Genomic DNA, 13,336 nt, shown 5'->3' with positions numbered 1-13,336 from the left:
TAATGTTTTAACCTGGAGATGCAACTACTGGCCAATCAGATGTTGTTCCCAGGCAGAAAAGCCACCGCTCAAAAAAAGAACGGCAAACTCTACCTCAGGGAGAAAAAAAACATGTGAATAATACCACGGTCCTACTCCTGAGCGTCTGGGGGACTCCATTACAGCCAGGCCTGCAGAAATTCTTTAAAATCGGAAGGTTGTTTGTTTTTCTTTTGTTTTTATATATTGTGTGGTGCTAAGACTTCATCTTTCAGTAGAATCCTGCACAGCTGCTGCCTCTTATCTCTAGTTTGGGCTTCCTGGACCTCATACTGGTGGATTCTTCACATGTGACAATTCTTCTCCCTCAGGTCTAGAACGCCTTCTCCTGGCCATGATTTATTGCTGAAGAATTTGCTCTCTTCCGCTCTGTGCAGCACATATGTTCACTGCACTCCTAAAGATACCACAATCTTTTTACGTATAATGCCCATCATTTATTTATGTACAGAAAATATTGCAGTGTTCAGCACCCCCTCTGGGATGCATTCTGTATTGCAGATGATTGCATGTTTTGCGGGTTCCCCATTACACTAGTGATCCTAACCAGGCAGACCAGGGAGCATCTGTTTTCTTTCCTTACAGCAACCAATCACCACCCCAGGAAGTGGTGATTGAATCCAAGATGGATTCAATGTGTTGTTGCCGTTTCAGTGTCATAGTACAGTTTTCTCTTTCTTACTAGCTGTAGCTTTTGGCATTGCCTGGGATAGTAAATAACTGCTCTTAGGCTACATTCACACGAACGTATGGGGGACGTACACTCACCGGCCACTTTATTAGGTACACCATGCTAGTAACGGGTTGGACCCCCTTTTGCCTTCAGAACTGCCTCAATTCTTTGTGGCATAGATTCAACAAGGTGCTGGAAGCATTCCTCAGAGATTTTGGTCCATATTGACATGATGGCATCACACAGTTGCCGCAGATTTGTCGGCTGCACATCCATGATGCTAATCTCCCATTCCACCACATCCCAAAGATGCTCTATTGGATTGAGATCTGGTGACTGTGGAGGCCATTTGAGTACAGTGAACTCATTGTCATGTTCAAGAAACCAGTCTGAGATCATTCCAGCTTTATGACATGGCACATTATCCTGCTGAAAGTAGCCATCAGATGTTGGGTACATTGTGGTCATAAAGGGATGGACATGGTCAGCAACAATACTCAGGTAGGCTGTGGCGTTGCAACGATGCTCAATTGGTACCAAGGGGCCCAAAGAGTGCCAAGAAAATATTCCCCACACCATGACACCACCACCACCAGCCTGAACCATTGATACAAGGCAGGATGGATCCATGCTTTCGAGTTGTTGACGGCAAATTCTGACCCTACCATCTGAAAGTCGCAGCAGAAATGAAGACTCATCAGACCAGGCAATGTTTTTCCAATCTTCTACTGTCCAATTTCGATGAGCTTGTGCAAATTGTAGCCTCAGTTTCCTGTTCTTAGCTGAAAGGAGTGGCACCCGGTGTGGTTTTCTGCTGCTGTAGCCCATCTGCCTCAAAGTTCGACGTACTGTGCGTTCAGAGATGCTCTTCTGCCTACCTTGGTTGTAACGGGTGGCGATTTGAGTCACTGTTGCCTTTCTATCAGCTCGAACCAGTCTGCACATTCTCCTCTGACCTCTGGCATCAACAAGGCATTTCCGCCCACAGAACTGCCGCTCACTGGATGTTTTTTCTTTTTCGGACCATTCTCTGTAAACCCTAGAGATGGTTGTGCGTGAAAATCCCAGTAGATCAGCAGTTTCTGAAATACTCAGACCAGCCCTTCTGGCACCAACAACCATGCCACGTTCAAAGGCACTCAAATCACCTTTCTTCCCCATACTGATGCTCGGTTTGAACTGCAGGAGATTGTCTTGACCATGTCTACATGCCTAAATGCACTGAGTTGCCACCATGTGATTGGCTGATTAGAAATTAAATGTTAACGAGCAGTTGGACAGGTGTACCTAATAAAGTGGCCGGTGAGTGTATATAAGGTATATATATGTCCTCCATACACAGCAATGGGCGCACGGTATCATACGGGAGTGGAACGGTGCTGCACATGTGCAGCACCGTACAGTTCCACAGCCGGGAGAATATACCCTGGAATACACCGCCGTGCTCCATATACTACTATGGAGAGGGGCAGGGGTGAACAGCGCTCAGCCCCTCCTCCTATCCCCAGGGCCGATATATGGTGGGCATACATCATGTGAATGTAGCCTGAGCGATAACAAAATAGATATAGATGGATATAAATATTGTTTGTTAACCCATTCTATCTATCTTAATATCCATCTATCGCTATATCTGTCTGTCTTTCTCTCTTTAACCATTTAAGGACCGGGCCCTTTCCTGTTTTTTCATTTCCATTTTGTCATCTGGCGCTAATAACTTTTTTATACTTTGTTGTACGAAGCTGTGGGTGGTGTAATTTTTTTGCAACATTTGATAATATTTTCAATGATATAATTTTTAGGACTGTATGACCTTTTGACTTTTTATAGATTTTTTTAAAATATTTTTCAAAATGGCAAAAAAGTGCCATTTTCGACTTTGGGCGCTATTTTCTGTTACAGGGTTAAACGCATTGAAAAAACGTTAATATATTTTGATAGATCGGGCATTTCCGGACTCGTCGATACCTAATGTGTTTATGATTTTTACTGTTTGTTTATATTTATGTCAGTTATAGGGAAAGGGGGGTGATTAGAATTTTTAGGTTTTTTATTTTTATATATATCTCTTCTTTTTATTTTTACTATTTTTCAGACTCCCTAGAGTGCTTTAACCCTAGGTTGTCTGATCGATCCTATTACATACTGCCATACTACAGTATGGCAGTATATGGGGATTTTCCTCCTCATTCATTACAATGTGCTGTCAGCACATTGTAATGAAGGGGTTAAAACGAAATAGCCTCGGGTCTTCAGAAGATGGTGGTCAATATGTGTATTTTGGAAAGCGCATGGTGAAAATTGTGATGCAAAGACTATCAAAAGACTGACGTTCTTTGAGTCGCAGAGAGCGGCTGTGCAAAATTGGGTGATTGTAGGTAGAAGGGGGCGGATTCCGTTAGCAGACATACGAACATACATGCATACATACACTCAGCTGTATATAATAGATTGAGAATGTAAAAGATCCTTATCTAGGACTCAAAACAGTCCTTATCAGATGTAAGATGACTTTCGAATTAACACTTTTAGACTTGTACCGGAATGAGTGCAGGAACCAAGACACACCAGTCGCTTTACTAACACGCAGCCACAAATATAAAACACAGAAGATCATCTGCATAAGGGCGTGAAAAGGTGATAAAATACTGCTATTGGCCATATTGAATAGACCAGAACATCCCCTCTAAGACATTCTTCCAAAATGTAGATGAACTATGTACCGTTTCTTCCAGAGGCCTTGTTCTCATATAAACAGAATGTTTATACTAATTTTATAGTTGTGTTAGCTTTGTATAAGTCACAACTGTTCACACAAAATGAAGTTTGAATCGTGACAGCTGTGCAGTGGTCAGCATGACCCTCAGCTAAGACTAAAATGGCGTCCGCTTGGTCCAAAATGGCGCCTGTTAAGGAATAGATCACTGACAAGAAGAATTCTTAATGGGATTGTGGCATGAAACAAAGGTATGACATATTCTTAGGACAGATTATAGCAAACCAAAAAAAGAGGGGGACATGGGAAAAGAAGGAGGGATTAGGAAAAAAAGATGAGTGTAATGATAAAAATGATTTTGGCTGCTGTACTTTATCCTTGTCACGTGGGTTATATAATGACACCCTGGGATTTTGGCTCGGGTAGGGGGGCCCTTACAATTTATTGTTGCCCTCCCGAGTTCTGTAATTTTCCCACGCTACTCTGCTGTGGGGATTAGGGACAGCGATTTAAGATTGAATAGTCCGATTGCACAAAGTTACTATGCGGTACAGCACTGTACTGTGCTCATGCCTGCTGCCACTGTCTGGGGAGCGATTGCGATGAGCAGTAAGATATACCGCATCCCCTCTTTTGGCACACAGTGTCGCACCAGCTATTCACTTGGTGAGGGGATCGCGGCTCCATGGAGCATAAGCCGCGTTTCCCTTCTCTGCCGCAGCACGAGTACGCTCGTCTCTGCTGACGTGCGTCCACGCTGCTAAGACTGTCAGCTATTTTGCCTTCAGTTAGATCATGCACTGATGACTAAATTCTATCTAGGTAAGTATTTATCATAGCTGTCCCGAAGTAAATCTATCCCTGAACTGTGACTGAGGATAAACTGAAAGTGTCCCAACGCGTGTTTCGCCGGGTATCCCCGGCTTCTTCTAACAGCAAAGACGTCCGGTCCCGGGCGCTTTTTATTTAACAATTTTTGATTGACAGCTTGATTAGCCAATACCAAACCACTAATACTTTAGTGTGGATGGTAACATAATGATGAGTGTATCAATTCCTGCTTGTTTATACTAATATTCTGACATAATCTATTTTACTTACAAATAGTACAATTAGTCTCCTTTATTCAACTTATGATTATTTAAAGAGACATAAGATTCCTAGAAAAGGCCAGTTTGTCTATTTTTAGTATACTAAAGGATTATTAGTATGGAGTGAATATGTTCTTCTTCCCACTTACCTGCTATAGATAGAGGGAAAGAGGCTACTATGGGGGGGAGTAGGAAGACCTATCTCACTGCCCAATTATGTTGTCATGAAGTTGGGTGAAGGAGTGCATCCCAGTTTCATATGATCCATTAGTGGCAAAACTAAAACTTGGATGCCCACATTTCCCGGGGCTGTTTTGGTCCATTAAAATGGGTGGAGGGGGAGAGTGAGCGATCAATGATCAGAGTATGTATAGTATCTTAAAATTTACAGAAAACATCTGAAGCCAAAATTATCATTCAAACCTCTGGGTTTGAGGCTGCCCATCTTATAGATCCAATAGCTTTCCGTTTGGAGAAGCAAGGTGTCCAGGTCTCCGCATCTAATCCCTAGTGTAACTTGGGTGATTGCCCACCCTTTGAGGCCCCTGTGGTTGCAATCCTGCTTCTCAGCTTCTTTCTGCATTTTATCATAGTTTTTGATAGAATACAAATGTTCTCTGATTCTTGTTCTCATCTCTCGGATGGTTTTCCCTACATATATTACCTTGCATGGGCATTGGAGGGCATAGATTACCCCGGATGAGGAACAAGTAATATGTTCCTTGATATTATATTTATGTCCATCCTTGTCTTCAAATCCTATTGTTCTCACTAGGACTTGACATACCATGCACAGTCCACATGGATAAAATCCTGCATATTTGTGGTATGTTGCCTTCTTGGTCTTACAGAAATGGCTCTGTACCAGCATATTCCCTTTGGAAGAGCCCTTCCTATACAGTTCAGGGATAGATTTACTTAGGGACAGCTATAATAAATACTTACGTAGATAGAATTTAGTCATCAGTGCATGATCTAACTGAAGGCAAAATAGCTGACAGTCTTAGCAGCGTGGACGCACGCCAGCAGAGACGAGCGTACTCGTGCTGCGGCAGTGAAGGGAGACGCGGCATATGCTCCTCCAAGCCGCGATCCCGTCACCAAGTGAATAGCTGGTGCGACACTGTGTGACAAGAGAGGGGATGCGGTATATCTTACTGCTCATCGTAATCGCTCCCCAGACAGTGGCAGCAGGCATGAGCACAGTACAGTGCCGTACCGCATAGTAACTTTGTGCACTGGGACTATTCAATCTTAAATCCCTAATACCCACACAGCAGAGTAGCGTCGGAAAATTTCAGAACTCGGGAGGGCAACAATAAATTGTAAGGGCCCCCCTACCTGAGCCAAAATCCCAGGGTGTTATATAACCACGTGACAAGGATAAAGTACGGCAGCCAAAATCACTGCCATACTAGAACTTTTTACGCATCAGTATGAGAATATACTCAGGATTTTAAGAAATGAATAAGTTAATTTATATCATTACACTCGCATCTTTTTTTTCCTAATCCTTCCTTCTTTTCCCATGTCCCCCTCCTTTTTTGGTTTGCTATAAATTTCAACAGGTGGTGCACATCGTGAGTGTTCAATATTTGGAACACTATATGTGAGTATTACTGCTCAATGGGAATCTTGTTATCTGCAAGAGAAATTACTCTCCGTAGTGTCAGTTTTTAATATGCTATTACCATATACTCGAGTATAAGCCGACCCGAGTTTAAGCAGAGACCCCTAATTTTACCACCAAAAACTGGGAAAACCTATTGACTCGAGTATAAGCAGAGGGTGGGAAATGCATTGGTCACAGACCCATCGAAAAACATGGCGGTGCCCAGCAGAAGAAAGAAGACGAGCCGCGTGGACATCGGGGGAGTAGCGCTGAGTATATAAGTTTATTATTTTTAAAATATTTTTTTACTCATGCATTGACTCGTGTATAAGCCGAGGGGACATTTTTTTGTGCTGAAAAACTTTGCTTATACACGAGTATATACTGTAAATGTATTGGGAAGCTGGAAAAAATCCACCTGCAGTACAAAACACCCTTGTTTCATGTTTCCATATGAGCTCCACATGTCTTTTTTTTATTCTTTGGGTCAGTAAGATCATGTAGATACCACCTTTTATATAGGTTTTTTTTGTTTTTGTATTTTTTTTAATTTACATTTATGGGGTTTATAGCAGGGATAATCATTTTTATATTTTGATAAACTGAGCATTTTGGGATGCAGGGATACCTAACCTGTTTCATTGTTTTATTGTTATTTCTGTTGTAGGCAAGGGGGTGATTTTGACTGCAATTAGTGCTAGCAGTGGCATAATGCAGCAAACTCCGCCATGCCAAGAGAGGGCTTAGTCCATACACCCCTAACGATACTGGGTTGTAAAGTATAATAGTATATATGACCTATCAATGGAAAGGGTCATGGCTATTAGAATGGTGGCAGTCTCAGTCCCTATTGGCTTTCCCCAGCACTGCCTATTGATGGGTCATCAGAAACTATAACCCAGGAATCCCTTTTACATTTCTGGGATTCATGTTGGAATGGTGACCTGCTTTCCAACTATACAATTCAATTTTTACTGTTAAAAGTAATAAAGTCCAGAAGGGTTCTATGTTTGTCTATTTTAGGTTCCCTGCATAGTACGATGACCACTTTTCTGTTATCAGCCGGATGCATTTCCTTTTGTTACTGTATAAACTCAACCTACCCAGTTTCCTTATAATTCATGCTCTCTTCATATTCTGGAGTGGCACAAAGCATGGGTAAGAGCAACACTTTATACTTTATTCATTTCGATGTTTACTTGTTCAAGGGATTTACAGTATAATTGTGTTCCTGTTAAAAACAAACTTAATAGAGTTGTATTAAAATTTCTTCATTCATTATGCTTTTTTTTAGGGTCTTCTATGAAGGTGATTTTGCTGCTTGTCATGGTAAAGTTTATGGTTTCTGAAGCTTTTTGTCCTGTTAAATGTGACTGTTCAAAGAAAGATCTACTTTATTGTCAGGACAGATCCATTACAGACCTTGATAAATTGGCCATTCCTCATAATTTTTCATTTATACATATTAGTGGCACTCAAGTTGACAAAGTGACAAATGACAGTTTTCAGCAAATGCCAATTACTTTACGGCTCAACTTGGAAAGTAACCAGCTCTCCACAATTTTACCAGGGGCTTTTCATGGTTTTCCATTACTGAAATCTCTCAAGCTTTCTAATAATCGCTTAAGATCTCTACCCCCTGGAGTGTTCCATACATTAACTGACCTTGAACAGTTGTTTTTGGATAGAAATGTATTGTCTTTTCTTGACCCACATTTGTTCAAGAACTTGCGAAATCTAACAGAGCTGATCTTAAACAGAAATCAGCTTAAAGAGTTGTCTCAGGAGTTATTCACTCATCAACTAAATCTGAAAATTTTAAACTTATCTAAAAATAAGTTGTCTAGTTTGCCCAGAGATATTTTTGGTTCTTTGCATGCATTAACCAGCCTCATGCTCTATGAAAACCTCTTGACAGAGATTCCGCACTCACTGTTTCATAATCTCAGTGAACTTGTCAAACTCAGTCTTTATTCAAATAAAATCAAGGACATTGATGAAGACGCTTTTTATTATGTCACCAATCTAAGAGAATTGACCTTGCATAGAAATTACCTGCACACACTCCCTGAAGGATTATTTCTTCATGTTAATAATTTGGAAAAACTGTTCCTTTTTGATAATCCATTAACAGAACTTCCGAATATACTGTTTGGTAAAATGGACTCTCTCAGATCTCTGTGGCTCTATAACACATTACTTACGGCAATCCCAAATTGTATCTTTAGCAATTTAACTAATCTGGAGATCCTGATCCTCAGCAGGAACCAACATCTTCATGGTCTTCCCCCTGCTGCTTTCAGTGGTTTGCTCAGCCTTGTGGAATTGTCTTTGCACACAAATAACATTAGCTCTCTCCCTGAAGGAATCTTCCAGAACCTATCAAGCCTGCACTTTCTTTCCTTGCACAGTAATAATCTAGATACCCTCTCTGAGAATCTTTTTCAACCTCTTATAAATCTGGAAACTCTTATTTTAAATAACAGTAAAATAACAACTCTACCCGGGAACATTCTTAGGTTGGTACCTACCCTTCGAAGAGTTCATCTCGACGGAAATCCCTGGATGTGTGATTGCAGACTTCAAGAATTCAAGTTGTGGCTTGTGCAAAATGTGGAAAAGGTCTTCAACTCCACCTCCCTTGTTTGTCAGAATCCTTCATCTCTGACCGGAATAACTTTACTAAAGGTTGATGAATTGGTGTGTCCATTATCTACAACCAATAAAGTGGATTACTATGTGTCGCCAACGCCTAGCAGTTCATGGCATGGGTTTATCAGTATGACAACCCTTGCTGAAGAGGTGGACTCTGTTACAGCTAATGTTGTAACTGGTACAGATGTCCCTATGACTGATCCTTCCGGGCATTTACCCTCTGGTTCAAGTGCATCTTTACCCGGCAATTTGACAAAAGCCACTGTGAGAATCGTATTATACAATAATGCAAGTAATTTCTATTCTAACAGGTTTTTCGGATATAACCTTCCATGTGGCAAAATCATTTACTGTGGTGTTTATATCAACCTTGCTATGCAACTCTTCTTTATACTTGTAACATGCTTCACCTTGCTAAAAATTAGGAAGCTCTATAAATACTTCCAAGCATTTAATAAGCCTGTAGTATTAGTACGAATGTTAATTCCACTGAACACTCTCCCTCCAGGCTCAATGAGATAAATAGAATAATCAATTTTAAGAAAGTCAAAATTAAAATGCATTTAGTATACTGAAATGTTATGTGCAGTTTTGAAAACTAAACAAAGCTCATCCTGCTATAATGTTTCTTTCCTATGTGTTTCCTAAGAAATAAAACCTATTAAAACCTCTAAATGGTACTGTGTATAGTTTTGGGGGTTGTTGCTGATGACGGGATTACTTCTCTTCTTTTTTTTTTTTTTTTTTTTTTTTTTAAACTCCATAATTCTGGCTGCACCAAATTTATCAGTGTCTGATACTGGATAATAAATCTTGCATAGTTTAAGGCGGTCTGGCCGTAAGCTGCACTTCCCATAAACATGCACTGACCATCTAAGCAGCCAGGTCTAGGTTACATTGACCTTTTTGCATTCAATTTGTAAAATAATGGGGGTGGGGGTCATTTTTAAATGTACTTGCACCAAAAACTGTCTAAAATGCCTTTTATCAAGGTCTTTTTTTTTTTTTTTTTTTTTTTTTGGCACTTTTCCGACTTGTCTAAGGGGGCATGGTGCACAGTTTACACCAACTAAAAGTAGGTCTAAAGTAGGAACCAACAGTGTTATGCTGCACCAGAATTTATCAGCACAGTGATAAATCTTACCCCGCAAAGGACCATTGTTTCTAGCCAGAAACTGGTGGAACTTGGGACATTTTGTTAAATATCCCCCAAAGTTTTTAAAGGGGTTGGCCACTCTTTTACATAAGTTGCCCATGTGCCATCTGCCTAAAATAATCCCAGAAGTTCCTCAAGTGCTACATAATGCCTACTGATGAGGAGGGGCTGCAGCAGGAGATTATGACTCATTCTGATCTCACCCCTTGTCAGTGAGACAAACTGTGAGAAAGGGGTGCAGTAGCTGACGCCATTAGGACAGACTGAAGGAGTGAGAAACAGGAAGTTGTGTATATGCAGAGGGCCGCATGTGGATAACAGGGAAAGTCTGAAGCTATCGGAGGAGCTAAAGGTACAGGTACATATACATAGAGAGACATGTCTAATGAAAAATGTATTGAAAAGTGGCCAACCCCTTTAATAAAAACATCCCTTCAGTATGTCACATGTACTGTTGACAGTGCAGTGGTATATAGGACCTCCCCAAAGTTGGAGGTTTCAATATAGAAGGTAATACGGATTCTGTGCAAAAATGCAATAATTGTTTCAAATAAGTTATTTAAATGTAGAAAGCCCTAGATTTTAGCTCAAGTCCCTAAATTAAGTACCCACCTCATCATGTGTAAACTCTTTTTATATGGATTACTTATGAAAAACATTTGGCAAATGTGATTTACACTACAGAATCTGTTTGCTGTTTCTGTAACAGAGTTGAGCTTTATTACGCCTTCGTAGTTATACTTGCTTAGGTCCCAAAAACCAGCAACTGGCATCTTAAAAAAATTAAGCAGACCTGCCAACTAGTCATTTTTTATTACTATTATCTGCCCCTGAACTGCACAGATACATATATTTCATATTCTGTTTTTATTTGATTTTTTTTAATTTTATTTGAATAAAAAGTTGTAGTTATAGTGAATAAACTCCTTAATCTTTCATCATCCTTTCTGTTCCTGTTAGGACTCTATTTTTGACTTTGTATTCGGACACTTGACAGCCTCAGTCTTATCAGCAGGATACACTTTGTTGCTTTGCTATATAAATACAGATCCTTCTATTTTCTTGTCACATCTGTCTTTAATGTGGTGCATTGCCGAAACAGGTAGGTTTATAATACTATGTTACCTTCTACTTAGCTATTGACTAAATATTATAGGTATTATTTATTTAAATATAATATTTGTAAATCAATTATTTTTACATTTTCTATTCAGTATTACAAATATTATGGTTTACTACTAAATCTCTTTCCACTTTTTTTTTAGCATCTCTGGCAGCCATGATTTTAATCTTCCTGCTGACTATGCCAGGCTTTGCTGCTGTTGTCCCCCTGTGTCCTGTCAAATGTACTTGTGCAGTGAAGGATTCAGTTGCTTGTGAGGACAAGGAAGTTGTAGACGTAGCCACTTTTAACATCCCTCGTAATTTTACATATGTCCGTGTAAGTGGCACACAAGCCACGGAATTAAATGAGCTCAGCTTCCAACAGATGCCTTTTACGTTACGTCTGTTCTTACAAAACAATCAATTATCTATTATAAGACCAGGAGCTTTTCAGAAATTCCCTCTCCTAAAAACTCTTAGACTATCGAAAAACAATGTGAGCTCTCTATCTTTTGGAGTCTTTAGTACATTAATATATCTTGAACATCTTTTTCTGGATGAAAACGCACTGGTGTTCTTGGATCCATCAGTATTTAATGACTTGAGCAAACTAAAAATCCTTAATTTGTCTATAAATAGGCTCCAAGTTTTGCCAAAATACATTTTTAGATCATTGTCCAATTTAACACACCTGATTCTCAGTGGTAATCTATTGGTAGAGATCCCATATGGGATGTTTAATAACCTTGTGGAATTGGTGGAGCTTCATCTACAATCCAATTTAATTGAAGCCATTGACAAAGAAGCGTTTTATCAGCTTCCGAAGCTCAAACAAATATTGCTGCAAAGAAATCGCCTAAAAACATTGGCCAACGGATTATTTTTCTATTTACAGAAGTTAGAAATTTTGTCACTGTATGAAAACCCATTAACAGAGCTACCTAATGTTTTGTTTGGTAAAATAGACACTCTCAGATCCCTCAGTCTTTGGGGCACATCCCTATCAACAATTCCCAATTTTATTTTTAGTAATTTAACTAAACTGGAAGCTCTTGTTCTAACTAAGAACACAAAACTTCACACTCTTCCCAAAGATGCTTTTAGTGGACTGACTAAACTGAAGAAATTGTATTTGTATAGTAATAACTTAAGTTCTCTTCCTGTGGGACTCTTCCAGGATTTACAAAGCCTACAGATTCTTTCCTTGTACAATAATACATTTGGTGACCTCCCAGATAATTTATTAAAACCGCTCCTGCATCTTCAATATATAGAATTAAATAACAGTAAATTAGCAACTCTCCCCGAGAACTTCTTTACGTTGTTACCAAAACTTCAAAGTGTCCATCTCGCAGAAAATCTCTGGATATGTGATTGTAAGCTTAAAGGGTTTAAGTCGTGGTTGGAAAGAAATACAGAAACAGTACCAAATCCTATGGCACTTCTTTGTACAAATCCTCCAACGATGAAGACAATACCAGTGTTGGTAGCAGAAGTACCAATTTGTCCCTCCACAAGAAGAGGGGAGAATGGCTCTTACATGATAATAACCCCTACAACTGCAGAACATACTGGTGTATATACTACTAAATGGTATAGAGGTACAACACCAACCATAAAGTACCCAGAAACACCTACTAAAAGAAAGTCCTCATGGTACGAGTTCCTACACTCATGTCGTCTTCCTTTTGGCGGCATAATTTACACTCTACATTATTTTATAACATCAATGCAAATATTTTTGACAATTGTACAATGCTTTGTGTTGATAAAGATTAGAACATTTTATAGCCACTTTACCATTTCTTCTGATCCAGTAGTATTAGTGCATTTGTTGGTTCCACCAAACTGTAAGTTTTCAGATCCGGACAAGTAGGTGTATAATATGTCATTTACAACTGTTATTTCTATGTGGGAAGCTTTGTTTATATTGCTCATATTTGATACAATGTTTGGATTTTTGTATTGTGATCTGATATATTTTTATTAACCATTCAATTATGAGTTATGTAATGAATTGTGAAATTCTATTCTAATTATTGTAGCATCAAAATTCAATTACTAAATGACTGATAATTAAACTACCCATTGAGATTTTGACCTTATTACTAAATAACGATTAGAGGGTGGGTCATTCATTTATCCAGTCACAAGCCTCTGTCTAACCTCAGGATGGATGCAAGTAACCAGAGCACCATAGCCTGTGATATGTTCCCAGTTCCCCATTGTGGAGCAGGAACAGGAGCAGTGAACCCATTTCAGCACTTGAGCTTACTGTTATCACTTGCTA

At 39.4% G+C, this 13,336-nt stretch overlaps 1 protein-coding gene across 1 annotated transcript; it reads left to right on the top strand.

Annotated features, from left to right (window-relative positions):
* The first annotated feature begins 6,669 nt into the window (after window positions 1-6,669).
* On the top strand, window positions 6,670-13,082 carry LOC140122879 (uncharacterized). The gene is made up of 4 exons (XM_072144124.1): window positions 6,670-7,289; window positions 7,426-9,305; window positions 10,903-11,044; window positions 11,208-13,082. The coding sequence occupies exons 1-4, from the start codon at window positions 7,253-7,255 to the stop codon at window positions 12,920-12,922; spliced, it is 3,774 nt and encodes a 1,257-aa protein (XP_072000225.1). The 5' UTR covers window positions 6,670-7,252; the 3' UTR covers window positions 12,923-13,082.
* Window positions 13,083-13,336: the final 254 nt, after the last annotated feature.

Source organism: Engystomops pustulosus, chromosome 3 (assembly GCF_040894005.1).
Source record: "Engystomops pustulosus chromosome 3, aEngPut4.maternal, whole genome shotgun sequence".
Classification (NCBI taxonomy): Eukaryota; Metazoa; Chordata; class Amphibia; order Anura; family Leptodactylidae; genus Engystomops; species Engystomops pustulosus.
Note: the sequence above shows the minus strand (reverse complement) of the source record. Positions and strands in the feature narration are given on the sequence as shown.